At 54.8% G+C, this 14672-nt stretch overlaps 1 protein-coding gene across 5 annotated transcripts in view; it reads right to left on the reverse strand.

Moving 5' to 3' along the window:
- Positions 1-14672, reverse strand: part of RBM19 (RNA binding motif protein 19) — a 148874-nt gene that overhangs the window by 88034 nt on the left and 46168 nt on the right. For all 5 annotated transcript variants that reach the window (XM_042909844.1, XM_042909840.1, XM_042909843.1 and 2 more), the window contains exon 21: positions 11778-11894. In XM_042909844.1, the coding sequence (XP_042765778.1) occupies positions 11778-11894 (117 nt within the window). The remainder of the gene's footprint in view (positions 1-11777; positions 11895-14672) is intronic.

Below are 14672 nucleotides of genomic sequence, written 5' to 3' on the forward strand. Positions count from 1 at the left end.
GTACGTCGTGTGTTAGAACAGGGCTTGGAGAGACTCGGCCCCCGGGGGTACGGGCGCACTGATCTCAAGGGACCCGGGCTGGAGCAGCCTGTATGGTCCCAGGGTGACGGTGGTCCCAGGGTGACGGTGGACCCCCGTGGACCCCCGTACCATGTGGAACCTGTCTTACCGCATTCCAGCTTGCAACAGGCGCTCGATTGGCCCCCGGGTGAACAATGAAACGCTTTGCTGTTCCCCTTGCCCGCTCACTGATGATTTCAAGGACGCTGCAGTGCCAACTTTTATTTTTTAAGTGATCATGACGGCTTTGCCGAACCACTGAGCGACACCGCGCTAAAGGCAGCATTTGGTGACTGGCTGAGTTTAGACGAGCCGGAGGTCGGATTACGCTGAACCGGCAAACAAAGCCTGTGGGTCGGTCCTCCTGTTCGGCCCGCACTTCCCGAGGCAAACAGGCGCCCTCGGCATTAGCACTGCTGACGTAAAAGTACCAAGACGCGTTATAGATCTGGACCCGAGGCTACATCCTTCGGATATTAAAACCCACGTTCTGAATTCAGTTGCCGCGAAACAACATCATCCATCACGCTACAATAATGTTGTTGATTTGAATGCTATTGATTTTAAATTTTGCTTGTATTTAATTTGAAAACGGGTGTTGGCCTTATAGTCCTAAGAGCACCACGGGCCTAAGTTGTCGGTTTATTCTGAGTTTGGCGTTTGCACGCGGCTAACTTAACGAAGGACAGAAACCTTCGCATCACCCGCACCCCTGTGGGGGAAGGGCCGCAGGAACTGTATTTTTCTTCAAGAGGGCTCTTCATCCGTTACTCGGGAAGTGGGACAGTGTCGAGAAACACCGTCACGGCCTGTCATTTCACGGACTGTTCCTTTAGGCGGAAAACCCTTTCGGAGACCATCTCGTAGCTGAGCCCCCCTCGCTCCAGGGTGGCCTTGGGGAGACGAAGGAACTTCCCTAAGAGCTCGAAGCGAGGAAGCAGGGCCGGAGGTGAGAGCCCAGCCCCCTGGCTCTCAGGCGAGGGACCGGGTGTTCCCGAATCTCTGGACGCCACACGGCAGAGCCGCGCCTGGGCCACAGAGAAGCCAAGTGCTTTACCGATACCGCTGACCTCGTCCTCACGGCCAACCACACACCGTCGGTGACCTCGCCACCCTCCAGAGACAGGCACTGAGTCCTAGAGACTTCGTCACCAGACCAACAGCGTGTGAGACCTGGCCTCTGCCGTGAGGCTTTTTTTTTTGTTTTAAATTTTTTTAACGTTTATTTATTTTTGAGACAGAGAGAGACAGAGCATGAACGGGGGAGGGGCAGAGAGAGAGAGGGAGACACACAATTGGAAGCAGGCTCCAGGCTCTGGGCCATCAGCCCAGAGCCCGACGCGGGGCTCGAACTCACGGACCGCGGGATCGTGACCTGAGCTGAAGTCGGACGCTTAACCGACTGAGCCACCCAGGTGCCCCTGCCGTGAGGCTTTTAGTGATGTGAGCGTGTATCCCCTTCCCCCTAAACTGAGACAGTCCCTCTCTGTCCTGGAGTTCACGTCTGTTTCTGTAACCCAGCATGCACCTGGCACAGCCCCTGCCTCATTAGAGGCGCTCAGTAAATATTTGCTAAGCCGCCGAGGTATCTCTTAACTAAAAACCAGTGCGTCGAGACCTCCCTTTTCCCTTTCTCTCGGGAAGAGTCACGTGAGCAGGCGGGGGCTGCTCCTGCTCAGGAGCTCCCCGAGATATCCCGGGGCTCCCGCCTTTCAGCACCCAGGATGCTGGAGACACAGAGCACAATTATCAGTTGCAACAATGAGCCCACGGCCCGCCGGCTCTCCGACAAGCCCAGACAAAGCGCAGGGACCTTGTAACTGAAAAGGCACTGAATGGGGAGAGAGGAGGTGTGAAAGCAGGACTAGAGCAGGCTGCCGGGAAGGAATCAGGGCGCACAATGCCACCCTCCCCCACCCCAGGGGCCGGCGCCTTCTCCCCAGGGTGCCCCGTTCCACCGTCTGGGCCTTTGTCACCTATTCCGGAATCGGAATCGGGCTGGGCGCGGAGGGAACGAATACGTCAGCGGCCACGGAAGACCAGATCCCCGGAATTGCGAAGGAAGAAAACGACAACAATGAAAAGAGAAGCCCTTCTCGACTCCCAGTCTATTACTATTTTTGTGAAAGAGGAAAAGTAAGTGAGCTTCCCCCCAGCCCCTGGTCTGGGACCGCTCGTCCGGCCAGTCTAGCCGATGGAAACGTAAAAGCTCCAGTGACAGGCGATCAATGCCACGCTCTTAGGTGAGATACCTGGGGCTGCGGACCTATCGCAGTCGCTGTGCCCACGGGCCGGGGCAGACATCACTAATCAATTACAACGCCATTTCCCATGGAGCCCAGCCAGCTTCCCAGTCTTCTAGTACAGGGCTCCAGGCAGCCATGGCCCATGGGGCTGTGTCAGCTTGCAAGGAGGAAGCTGCCTTCCCCGGGCTGCCTCGCCCGACCCCTTCGCTGATTCACTCAACAGAGGAGACTCTGGGAAGTCGCTCCACCGCCCCAAGGTGATCTCAAGGGTGCAAGGCAGAGCAGGGCCAGAAATCAGGTCTCCTGACTCGCTGGCCAGTGTTCTGCTTACTTGGAAAATCACACTGGCTCCTTTCCAAGCTGACAGCTGACTTCTGATGGCCACGGCACAAGGACAACACGAGAAAGAACTCGGGTAACCAGACTATCTCAGCCGAGCGAGTGCTGCTTCATCCTGGTCTGAGCAGCAGTAACTTTCACAGCCTCTGACCATCCCCCGGTGGACAGACTGGTAGGCAGAGAGCAGGGTAATTAAAAGAGGGGATGCAGAGGGTCTGAAACAGATTTTCTGCAGAGCGGGCGTCTCGAATGAAGACAGTATCACCCAGCGCACGTCCCCGTCAAGTGCCTTGGGGCTGTGCTCCTGGGGATCTTAAATGGGGAAGGGCATGCTCTGAGAAACGTGGCTTTGTGCCCAGCCTGCCAGACCCAGTGTCTGGAGGGATGGAGAATCGACAAGAGCCTAAGGAAGTTATGTGCTGGTATCTCAGCTCTCTGATAATGGGGTAGAAACCCAGAACTGCGGTTTTCTCACACTGCAAACAATGGACGCTTAATATTTTTTTGCGGTCTCTATAGCACCAGGTTCATGCACGAATCTGCTAAACAGAAGTAGATCCCTGGAGGTCAAATACACCTACGAGGCCAATCTCTTCATTTTCTTGGGTTCAATTAGCCTACATTTCAGTGATAAAGTATATACACCGTTCACACAGCTTATAAAAATGGGGCAATTTCTCTTCCTCATTCCCACGCCCCCTCACCTGGCTGCTGTGTGTCTGTTGAGTGTTGATTCCCTTCTGACCAAAGGATCAGACTACCTGCAGCTGACCCAAAGGCCAGAGGATTCTCCTTTCTCTGACCCCCAGGGACGCTCATGCTGACAACATTCGGGGTCGAAGTGTCTTGAAGGGAGTGGGCCTGGCCGCTTCATCAGAAATCCCTTTTATAGCATCCGTAACAGAGAGTTGCCTTAGTCTTCACTTGATTGCCCCCGGGGATGGGCAACTCACTACGGCAGGGTGTGGCCTTGCTATAATCCTTTATGGATAAGGGTATTTGTTGTTTTAAAAAAACTTTTTTGGGGGGGCACCTGGGTGGCTCAGTCGGTTAAGCGTCCGACTTCAGCTCAGGTCATGATCTCACGGTCCATGAGTTCAAGCCCCGCGTCGGGCTCTGTGCTGACAGCTTGGAGCCTGGAGCCTGTTTCAGATCTGTGTCTCCCTCTTTCTCTGACCCTCCCCCGTTCATGCTCTGTCTCTCTCTGTCTCAAAAAAAAAAAGTTAAGAAAAAAGAAATGAAAAAACCTTTTTTTTAAATGTTTATTTTTGAGAGAGGGACAGCATATGTGCACGTGTGGAGGCGGGAAGAGAGAGGAGGACACAGGATCTGAAGCTGGCTGTGTTCTGACAGCAGAGAGCCCGACATGGTGCACAAACTCACAGACGGTGAGATCATGACCTGAGCTGAAGTCGGACCCTTAATTGGCCAAGCCACCCAGGTGCCCTTGAGAAAACTTTTTATTTTGAGATCATTATAGACTTGTAGGCGGTTCTAAGAAATAATCAGGGAGATCCTATATACTACCCTTCACCCAGTCTCCCCCAGTGGTAACATCTCCTAACAGTACAACAGCACAAGCAGAAACAACAGTAATACAGTCACGGACGTTATTCAGATCCCTGCAGTTTCACACACACTCATTTCAGTGTGTGTATTTAGTTCTATGCAATCTGACCACTTGCAGGCTCGTGACCGGTCAAGATACAGAATGTTCATCGCAAGGGGACCCCCTGTGCTTCCTTTTTACAGACATAGCCGCCCTCTCTCTCTCTCCGTCTACCTAATCCCCAATTAATGGTCCCATCTCTCTAATCTTGTTGTTTTAAGAATGTCGTATAAATGGAATCCCGCAGCATATATACCCTTTGGAGATGTGCTTTTCCCTCCCGGCATAATGCTCCAGAGATTTCTTTCACCCAGGCTGCTGGGGACACTGATAATTTACCCCTTTCTCTCGCTCCGTAGTATTCTGTGGTTCAGATGAACCACGGTTCATTTAACCATTTGCCTGCTGAAGGGCGGTCGGGTGGTTTCTGGGTTTTGGATATAATGAATGAAGTGCTGTGTGCATCTGTATGCGGGTTTCTTCCTCCCTCCCTCCTCTTTCCTCCCCTCCTTCTGTAGTAGCTTTATTGAGATACGATTCACATACCAGGCAATCCAACTATTCAATGGTTTCTAGCATATTCTCAGAGTTGTGAAATCACCACCATAATGGAGAAAATTTTCACTGGCTTAGAAAGAAGCCCCCGATCCTTGAGCTATCACTCTCCAACCCCTGTCCCTAACCCTAAGTGACCCACTCATCTACTTTCTTTCTCTCTCTATTTATCTCCTCTGCACATTTCACTTAGACGAAATTATGCCATGCGTGGTCTCTGGGGACCGGCTTCTTCTCTCGAGCACAAGGTTTTCAAGGTCCAGCCATGGTGTGGGCGGACGGTAACACCCCCCAGGCTGCATATGGGTTGTCCACTCATCAGTGGATGGGCACGTGTGCAGGGTTTTACGTGCGCCTCAGTTCCCATTTCTCTGGCGCACGTGCACAGAGGTGTCACTGCTGGGTCGCATGGGAAGTGCGTGTTTAGTTCGGAAAAAAGTGCCCATACTCTCCCCGCGTGGCTGTACAATTTCATGTTCCCGCCAGCACTGCGGGAATGGTCCGGTTTCTCCACAACCTCGTCTAGATGTTCTGATGGGTGTGTATATATATTTACTCGTTACTACTCTGAGCACAAGTCCGATCCCTGGGAACATCTGCTGGGGGTTATCAGCAGTCCCCTCCTGGGCACGCCTGTGTAGGCTGGCCGGCCTATCTAACAGGATAGAGCCTTGCCCATGCCCCCTCCGAAAGCAAGCTGGCCCACGTCGGAAGCTGGGTTCAAGAGGTGGCCAGGCCACGGAGTGTGGGACACCTGGGACACCCGGGACTTGGGCCAGGTGACTCTGTCGAGCTCTGTTCCCCACAGCTGGCTAACACGAACCCTGGGGTCCACTGGGAACCCCAGAACTTCTTTCTAAATAAAAAGATCTTCGGCAAGGACTCCTACATCTGTCTTTGGGACACTCTCTTGGAGGAAGGATGGATTCCTTGGCAGTTTTTAGTCCCCACCTAGTAGCTGGCATCATCTTTCTGAACGCAGCGATCCTGAGGGCAGGAGCCGGCCCGGCTCCCGGAAAGCCCAGGCCAAGTATTTGCACACTGGCCCTAATGAGCATAGCAGACGCGGGGAATCTCACGGCGATGACGGCCGAAGACCGGCGTACCGAAAGAACTTAACACGCGTGCCAAATGGGTACAGGAAAGGGTTAAGAAGGCGCATCTCTGTCCCTGGAACTTGTAGTGGGAGAGGCTGCACAGAAAGGGAGGAACGGGGAGTGTGAATCCGACTCTGCGACTTGCTCGGGGTTTTATGGCCGGGCAGCCATCTGCCTCGTGCGCCTCAGCTTTGGCTCCCGGGGCTCGTCGGGGGAGGAACGAGCGAAATCGTGAGCACTGGAGCACTTCAGGCCCTGGCAGCGCCCTCTGTAAGGAGCTGTGCAAACGGCTGGGGGGGGGGGGGGGGATCGTCACCAGTGCCTCCCTCCCACGGCACAGAAAGTGCCAGTAAGGAAATGTCGATGCAGCAACGTCGGTGCTGCGGCTGACATCCGCGGGGGAATCAGAGCTGTTCCCGAAGGGAGTGCTCACCGGAAGCCCCCAAGCCCGCACATGTGCTTGCACGGGTCAACTGAGAAGCGTGGCCCTGGCACCACCACCGTGGCCAGTGTTACGTGCGACCCATCACGGGCGAGCAAAGGGAGGCGCGGGGAGTGGGGCTGACGCCTCCTTCATGCTGCCCTGCCCCTCCCCCAGACGCGGCCCGTGATCCGCCAGTCGCTTAGGACCCTCGATGCCTCGAGGAGCTGTCCTCCACTCCTGTCTCCATCACCGTCCGCACTAAGCCACAGCGGGAGTTTGCACACGCACCCCCGCCTGCTTCCACTGCCCACGTCAGGTCCAAACCACGATCACCTCTGGCCCCTCACACCGGCTCTGACCCTCTTTTCTCAAGCTCTTTTTACAAGTGTAAGTCACCGACCACTCCCCCCCCCCCCCCCCCCCGGCTCTCGGGGCGGTGGAATATTCTTTATTTATTATTCAGACACAAAGGCCTGAAGTGCAAAGGGCCGGGAACAGTCAAGGCAATCGGGGAAGAACAAAGACACCAGATATCAAGCTCTTACTCACAAAGCCACAGTAATTAAGAGGGGGCGTATTGGCACACGGGATAGACAAATAGACCGGAGGAGCGGATGAGAGAGTCCAGAAGCAGACCCTCACGTGCACGGTCATCTGATTTATGGCAAAGTCAATACTGCACAGCAGAGGGGAAAGAATGGATTTCACCATAAATGATGTTGGGCCAACCGACTTAGGGAACGTACCTCGATCTCTACCTCACGCCATATGCAAAAACCGATTCCTGCTGGACTCCGTACCTAAATGGGAAAGGTCAAAGCTTTTGGAAGAAAACAGGAGACTATCTTCACGAGCCTGGAGGAGGGAGGGTTTGCTAGTAGGACGTGAAAGGTTCTAACCACGAAGGTAGAAAATGGCGGACAACGTTAAAATTAAGAGCCCTCTGCTCATCAAAGGACACCATTAAGGAACCCACAGAACGGGAGACTGAGGGGCTGGCAACCATATACCCACCCCAGGACTTGAAACCAAAATTCAAAAAGTTATGTAAGAAGTAATTAGAAACATAAAAAAAAAAAATGAGACAACCCGATTTTTAGAAAAATGGGCAGAAGACTTGAACAGGCATTCCACAAGAGTAGACCACATGCTCACAAGCACATGACAAAACATCCGACTTCCTTAGCTACCAAGGAAGTACAAATTAAAACCACGATACAATGATGCCATTATACACCCACCAGAATGGCTAAGAGAGAAAGACGCTACCAAGTGTTGGCAAGGACCCGGGGCAACTGGATCGTTCAAACTGACAGTTTATGCAAGCGGACAGTTTCTTTGGAAACCCGATAGAGAGATTTACTAGAGCTGAAACGTGCACATCCCGTGACCCAGCAATTCTACTCCCGCACGGACACCCTACAGGAACGTGTGCACGGGGTCACCAGAGCCATATGCCAGGATGCTCGCGGAAGCGTTCTTTATTGGAAACAGCCAAAAGCCTGAACACTACCCAAGTGCTCATCAGGAAAATGGATAAGCGTATTTCAACATATTCACACAATGGAATACCATAGAACACTGAGGATGGACAAATCATGGTAACATTAAAACACAGAAGGATCTCACAATGAAAGATGTTGAGCAGACAGGGCCGACGCCAAAAGTGTATACGTGATGATGCCATTTACACAAAAAACCAAAAACAGGCAGCACAAATATATGTTTTTAGAAGTCAGGACAGTGGTGGGCAGCGAGTGGGTGGGGCGGTGACTGGAAGGGGGCACCGGGCACGCTCTTGTCCTGTTTCGTGAGCTGGCCGCTGGTCACACTTGAGTAACAAGTTGAACGACCATCCACAGCCCTCATCATGGCCCACAAGATCGTGCCCCGTCCACTCTTCTCATCTCGGCATCGTCCCTCTGCTCACCCTGCCCGTTCCCCTCCAGGGCCAAGCTCATTCCCACTGGGGGCACGGCCCCTGCCGCCCCTACGTCTACATGCAGCTCACCCCTTCATAGCCACAGGTCCCCACGAGAAGGTCCCCTCCTCGGAGAAGGCTCTCCTGACCACCCTAAGACACCCTGTACTGGGAGAAACGTGCCCCCCAAATTCATGTCTGCCAGAGCTTGTGGATAGGATCTTATTGGAAATCGGGTCTTTGCAGATGTGATCAAGGTAAGGGGAGGTCATACTAGATCTGGGTGGGCCCTGAGTTTAATGGCTGGTGCTCCCAGCTCAGTTAAGAACGCATGAATCAATGAATGAATGAATGCGTTCACACCACCCTTCGAAATCTCAGCAAAGGGGAAGGGAGCCCATTTCCTCCCTGGGAAACGGAGGCAACACCACTCCGCGGGGCCGTTGTGGGAAACGGACCTGTGATAACGCAGAGCCTGGCACAGAGGTCGGGCTCGGAAACGATACTTCACGGTAACAAACACGTTCTTGCTGTAGCGTCGTCATAAATTACCCCAAATGCTACCGGCAGGGCTGCTGTCACCTGGTGCCAGGGGAAGCGGAGGCCCAAAAAGGTGGCAGGGAGGACACTGCTGTGTCCACTCTGACTTTTCTGAAGGGCCAGCCGCGAACCGTCCCAGATGATGATCCCATAGGGATACGGATCCGCAGTGCCTCAGGGTACTGGATTCAAGGGGCTGCGGGGTGGTGTGGGGGGGGGGGACCCCCCTGCACGGCTGGGGGCCCCCAGGAAGGGCGCGGGCAGGTGCTGCCCCGGGGTCACGTGCAGGGCCCCGGGAGGCCGGGGAGAGTGGGCGAGCTGCCGCCCCCCAGCAGGTGCGCTTGAGAACATGACCGTGCTTTCCCGCGGCCCTACGCTCACTCCCGCGTGCCACAGGAGCATCACTGTCCAACTGCCACCATCGCTTTGCTCCCTGGTCCTCCCCAGTGAACTCCTCGGGGGGAGGGGCCCATCTCCCTGAAACAGCTACCGGCCCGACACCTAGGCCCGTGGCTGGTGCGAACGACACATTTGCGGGACAATGGTGCCACTGACGTGATCTAGGGGGCAGTGTCCTTCTGGACCCGGGAGGAGGACGACAGGCTGCAGAGAGCAGCGGTTCTGAGCCACGGCTCTGGGTCAGACTGCTGAAATCCCAGTCCTGGCTCAGCTGCAGGTTCTGAGCAGGATGCTTCATCTGCCCAGGTCTCCAGCATCCTTCCGGGTGCAAAACAGGTAACAGCCTCCCTCCTCCACACGGCGGCTACGCAGCTTAAAGGAGACACTGCACGGGGCAGACGCGCAGCTGGGGCCCAACACACGGCGAGGGCCCCATTGGAGCGAGCTGGGATTCTTGATCGCACCTGGCAGGACAAGCCTGCAAAACCCGCCTGCAAAATGGACCAGACTGGTTCCCCTAAAGCCCGAAAGCCTCCCCTGGCTCTGACCTTTGCCGGCCGCTGGCTTTGTCTGAAATCGGGTCTGTGGTTTCCAGGACGAGCGGAGTCCCCCCTGAGAAGGCTCACAGCGCCCCCTGCCGCCCGCCACCGGGAACGGCCTCGACCCCCCCAGCCCCAGAGCACAACAAAGCAAGGTGAGCCCTCCGCGGTGGCTTTCCGTTTCCAAGGGCTGGCGAAAGCTACCATCGGAACAATGGCAGGGGGAAGAGACACCGCGCATAATTACGTTCCGTGGACGCTAATTCCCTGTCTCCGCAAAATAAATATAAAACGAGAGATCAAACAAAGCGCTCTTCCCTCTCCGAGCGGATCTTTTGTTTCCCTGGGTAAGTGTCACCCCAAACAGGCTGCGGCACCAAGTGGAACTGTCATTTCGGCGGGATGCTATTTCCTGATCAACACGTGCTGTCTGCGGCAATGCTGTTTTTGATCTGGCAGGTCTTAAATCGGACTCTCTTTCACAAGCAGGAGCCCGTTAGAACGAGCCAGCATGCGAGGCTGAGGATGCGTACTCCTCTCCCTGGGTGCAGGGAAATGGAAACCGTCCCCCCCAGGTCGTGACCCCACCTCACCAGGCTGTTACTGCCACGCAGGGGACCTGGGATCACAGCTAAGACCCCACTCCTCCGAAAACGGCGTCCGCACCAGAGCCAGCCAAACCACGTCTGTTAACGACCAGCACGTTCAGCGTACAATTTAGAACGGAGGTGAGGAGGAGGGCGGAGGTGAGAAGGAGTTTTGAAGCAAATCCCGTAAATGGTTCCCTGCTCTTTAAATCGGGTGAGAGGGCGAAGAGGTAGAATCCCACAAAGGTACTTCTGTCTAGTCCCCCAAATATGGGATTTATATTTTGCATCCACAGTTGACTTCAGTAAGGTGATCTAACCAGTAAGATGCCAACTGATAATTGAAACAGGGACACAGCTCTCCGGGTCCTGCAGGCCCGGGAGCCCCCGGTGGTCTGGTCCACCTGCCGTCACACTCCGCGGGCGAGACTGTCTCTCCCTGGGCCACCCAGCACCCCACACCCGGGGAGGGTCTTGGCTTTAAACGTCTTCCTGTTACGCCCGTTCGTAAAGATGTTGGATCCAGGGCTTGCTTCTAGGTGGTACCTAACTAATCTGCAAGGCCGAGCGGTGTAACGCGTTAGCACAGGGGTTGTTGCAAAGTGGTGGCCCTTGGGCTCCATCTGGCCACAGCCAGACTTTGTCCTGCACTGTTTGTATTTTAGAAAGTAAATTAGTTGCCATCTTACTCTGGCATGCCGGTTTTTCTTTCAAAACATAGGGAAACTGGTCTGATTCAATCTGCCTTCCTGCACAGCATCACCACTGGCCTTCCTGCTGTCAGTACCTCGCCCGCCGCCTGTCCTTCCGGGTCCCAGTGCCTAGCGTTTCTGACCCTATGCTGGCATCTGTTGCTGGACCGCACTATTTATTCACGGGATTCATCCGTGTTTCAAAACAGTCTCTCTCCGTAGACAGCAATGTAGACAGTGGTGCCCAACTCTGGCTGGACAGTAGAATCCCCAGTGAAGCTTTGATCAAAACACCAATGTCTGGGCCCCACCCCCGACCAACAGAATCCAACTCCACGGGGGCGGGGCCTGAGCAAAGGTATGTTTATAAAAGTCACCGGGTGACTCGAAAACACCACCGGGGGTGGAGAGCCGCTGGCTAAACCCAGAGGAATGACTTGGCCGGAAGAGTTTCAGACAGATGCTGAGCCTCGGCCACCAGGGCCCCCGCCCCATCCTGCTGCGGGTGGGGACAGAGAACACCAGCCGCCCTCTTTTTCTGTCTCCCCTCTGGGGGAGGAGGCCTGGCTGTTTCTCGAGTTTTCTCTGCATAGTGCTCACGGCGCATGAGTTCAAGAGAGATAAATCAAAGGCGGCCAAAAGATGACCTTTGAAAGACCACTGGGCCGGCCTACGGTGGAGCCATCAAGGACCCGAAGGCCACCTGCCAAGGCTCCAGCAGGCTCCCCCCACCACATGCCAACCGGTGGACAGAAGGAGCGCTGCTCACCTGAAGAGCTCTCGGATCTCCCGGCTATCGGCCTGGAAGGGGATGTTGCGCACCAGGATCTTCGAGGTCGTCTGCTTTCTGGGCACTTGTTTCTTCCGAGCGGACGTCAGAGCTGGCCTAGACGATTAGGGGAGAAGGTTCGAGTTATCTGGGGTGTGGGCAGCCGCTGGCCTACGCTAACCCCCTCACCCTCCCTCCAAGAGCTGATGTTCTTGGCAGGTGAGAGATTCAAGGAGTTGGGGTGGATGAGGCAGAGATGAAAAGGGGGAAGGCGGTCTCCCCTGGGTGATTCGGAGCATAGCCATCTTCCTCTCAAGATGGCTGTGGACACCCGGTCAGCACACCCGCCCTTGGGTCTCTCCTGCCCGTCGTCTGAGAGACGCGGGGGCTATCAGGGACTGGCGAGAGGAACCCTGAGAAGGGTGAGGCCAGCTCCTCACCCCATCCGGTCTCTACTGTCCCCTTCCAGATGTGGAAAGACCCCGGATGGCCCAAAGGTCTTATGTGAGACTTTCCAGTACACGCCCCAAGAGCCTCGCCCACAGGCCTGGAGCAGTTGCTAGCCCTGAAGACGGGCCAGGGGTGGGAGCGGAAGCTCATCCCGGGGTGCAAGGCCATCTCTAACGCCCTCCCACCTCATCTGGGCCCCTGCTCGCCCTGGGCAACCTGCCACTGCGTCAAAGCGACGCGGGGTCGTGAGTGGGGAGTGAACGATCAGGGTGTGGAAGCCAAGTGGGTTGCATAGGATCTGAGTGATCTTGGGCAGGTAATTTGGCTTCTCCGGGCCTCAGCCTCCTTAAGTGCAGAATGGGCCTAAAAAGAGTGCCGGCCTCGTCATACCATCTGAGGGCCTGTCAGACACTGCATGGTGCCCCCCGTGTGCCAAACATTCAATAAATGGCAGCTGTTGTCCTAAAGACGACCGTGTTGCCTCACTTCTCTCAGATCTGCTTCACGTCACCTCCTCGAAGGCCCACCCTAAGTATCCCCATTAAAGCAGCAACACCCCCCTCCCCCACCCCCAGTTTTGCTTTCCTTTCTGGCACTCACTACTACCTGACCGCATATTACATATCGTTCATGTTTCCCTTTACTGTGCTGTCCAATATGGTAGCCTCAAACCACATACGGCCGGTTAAGTCTACGTTAAAGCAACAAAATTCAAAACTCAACTCCCCAGTTGCTGGGATAGCCAGCCTCCAAGATGGTCCCCAGAGATCCCTGCCTCTTGGTATTCACGCCCTCGGGCAGTCCCCTCCCGTGCTCCATCAGGCAGGTCTGCGTGACCAGTAGAAGACCGAAGCAATGGTGACTTCTGAGACCAGGTCATAAAAGACACTGCCGCTTCCTTCCTGCTGTCCTTTGGGTCACTCGCTCCGTGGAAAATGGGCTGTGGTGCTGTAAAGACCCTCATGCAATCCCAGGGAGAGGCCAGCGTGGTGAGGAACTGAGGTCTCCTGCCAACAGCCATGTGCGGGCGCCATTTTGGAAGCGGATCCTTTAGCCCCAGAGGAGCCTTCAGATGAGACTGCAGCCCTGACCAACAAAACCTCCTGAGAGACCTGGAGACAGAAGTACCCAGCTAAACTGTTCCCAAGTTCCTGACTTCGGAAACGGTGAAATAGTAAGTGTTTGCTGTTTTAAGCTGTTTGGGATACTCTGTTACACCGCAACAGATGACTAACACAACTGTACTCCCCACCTTTACGTGTTCAAATGCCACATGAGCAAGTGGCTGCCATATTGGACAGCACAGATGTGGAACATGATCGAAGAATCCCACTATTGTAGAAGGTTCTATCAATTATGCTGCCCTAGACCGTGAACACCACCAGGAAACCCCATTCCTGGCACCTGGGCAGAGTATCTGGTACGCAGCGGGCTTTCCGTAATTTGTTTGTTGAATAAAAGGATGACTAAATCAACACTGGAGAGCGACTGAAAGCTCGTGAGGTGACTTTAGCTTGACTCCTTGGAGACGGGGAACGGAAAAGACAGATCGCCACTGTTGGCTGAGTACTCATGTGCAAAGCACGTTCTAGAGGCTTCATGCACGACCTCTAGTTAGCACATACTAGTTCATAGGCAAAGTCAGCCACCCAAGGTCACGCAGCTCTTGGACTAGAACCCGAGGCTGTGGGGCTCAATGCCTGGTGCTCACTGTTCCATCCCAGCTCAGGAGCCCTTCCCGTACCGGGCCTTCTCCCCGAGGATGCTCCCACAGCACAGACCGGGTGGGCGAACAATACCAGAGGTGGCCGAGGGCTGGATTCCCAAGTAGCATTGAAAACAGAGAGAAGGAAGAAAAAGCAGCAGCTGGAGGCCAGGCAGCAACAGCCAATCTGTTCAACGACCACAACAAATGCCCAACTTGCTGAAAACTACCAAAGGGAGATCTTAAACCAGCCCTAGGACTGTTAGAGGCGGTTACTTCATCGCCCGGGGCTGGTAGACGATCATGACAATGACAATAAAAACAACACTCGCGCTGGGCACGTCACGTGCTGGGCACTGTCCGGGACATCTCAGGCGTATCGGCTCATTTACACATGCAAGCGGGTAGAAGCGTAGGCACAAAACTAAATCTTACGGGGCGCCTGGGTGGCTCAGTTGGTTAAGTGTCCGACTTCGGCTCAGGTTATGATCTCACGGTGCGTGGGTTCGAGCCCCACCTTGGGCTCTGTGCTGTCAGCCTGTCGGCGCAGAGCCTGCTTCAGAGCCTCCGTCCCCCGTTTTCTCTGCCCTTCTCCCGCTTGTGCTCTGCCCCCCAAAAATATTAAAAAAAAAACCCAAAAACTAAAACACTACTTCAGGAAACTGGTCACCGGGCAGCTTGGTAAGTCTCCAACTCTTAACACTGACTGAATCTCTTTCAAATTAACTGGAGGCTGTCTC

This window comes from Panthera leo, chromosome D3, assembly GCF_018350215.1.
Source record: "Panthera leo isolate Ple1 chromosome D3, P.leo_Ple1_pat1.1, whole genome shotgun sequence".
Classification (NCBI taxonomy): domain Eukaryota; kingdom Metazoa; phylum Chordata; class Mammalia; order Carnivora; family Felidae; genus Panthera; species Panthera leo.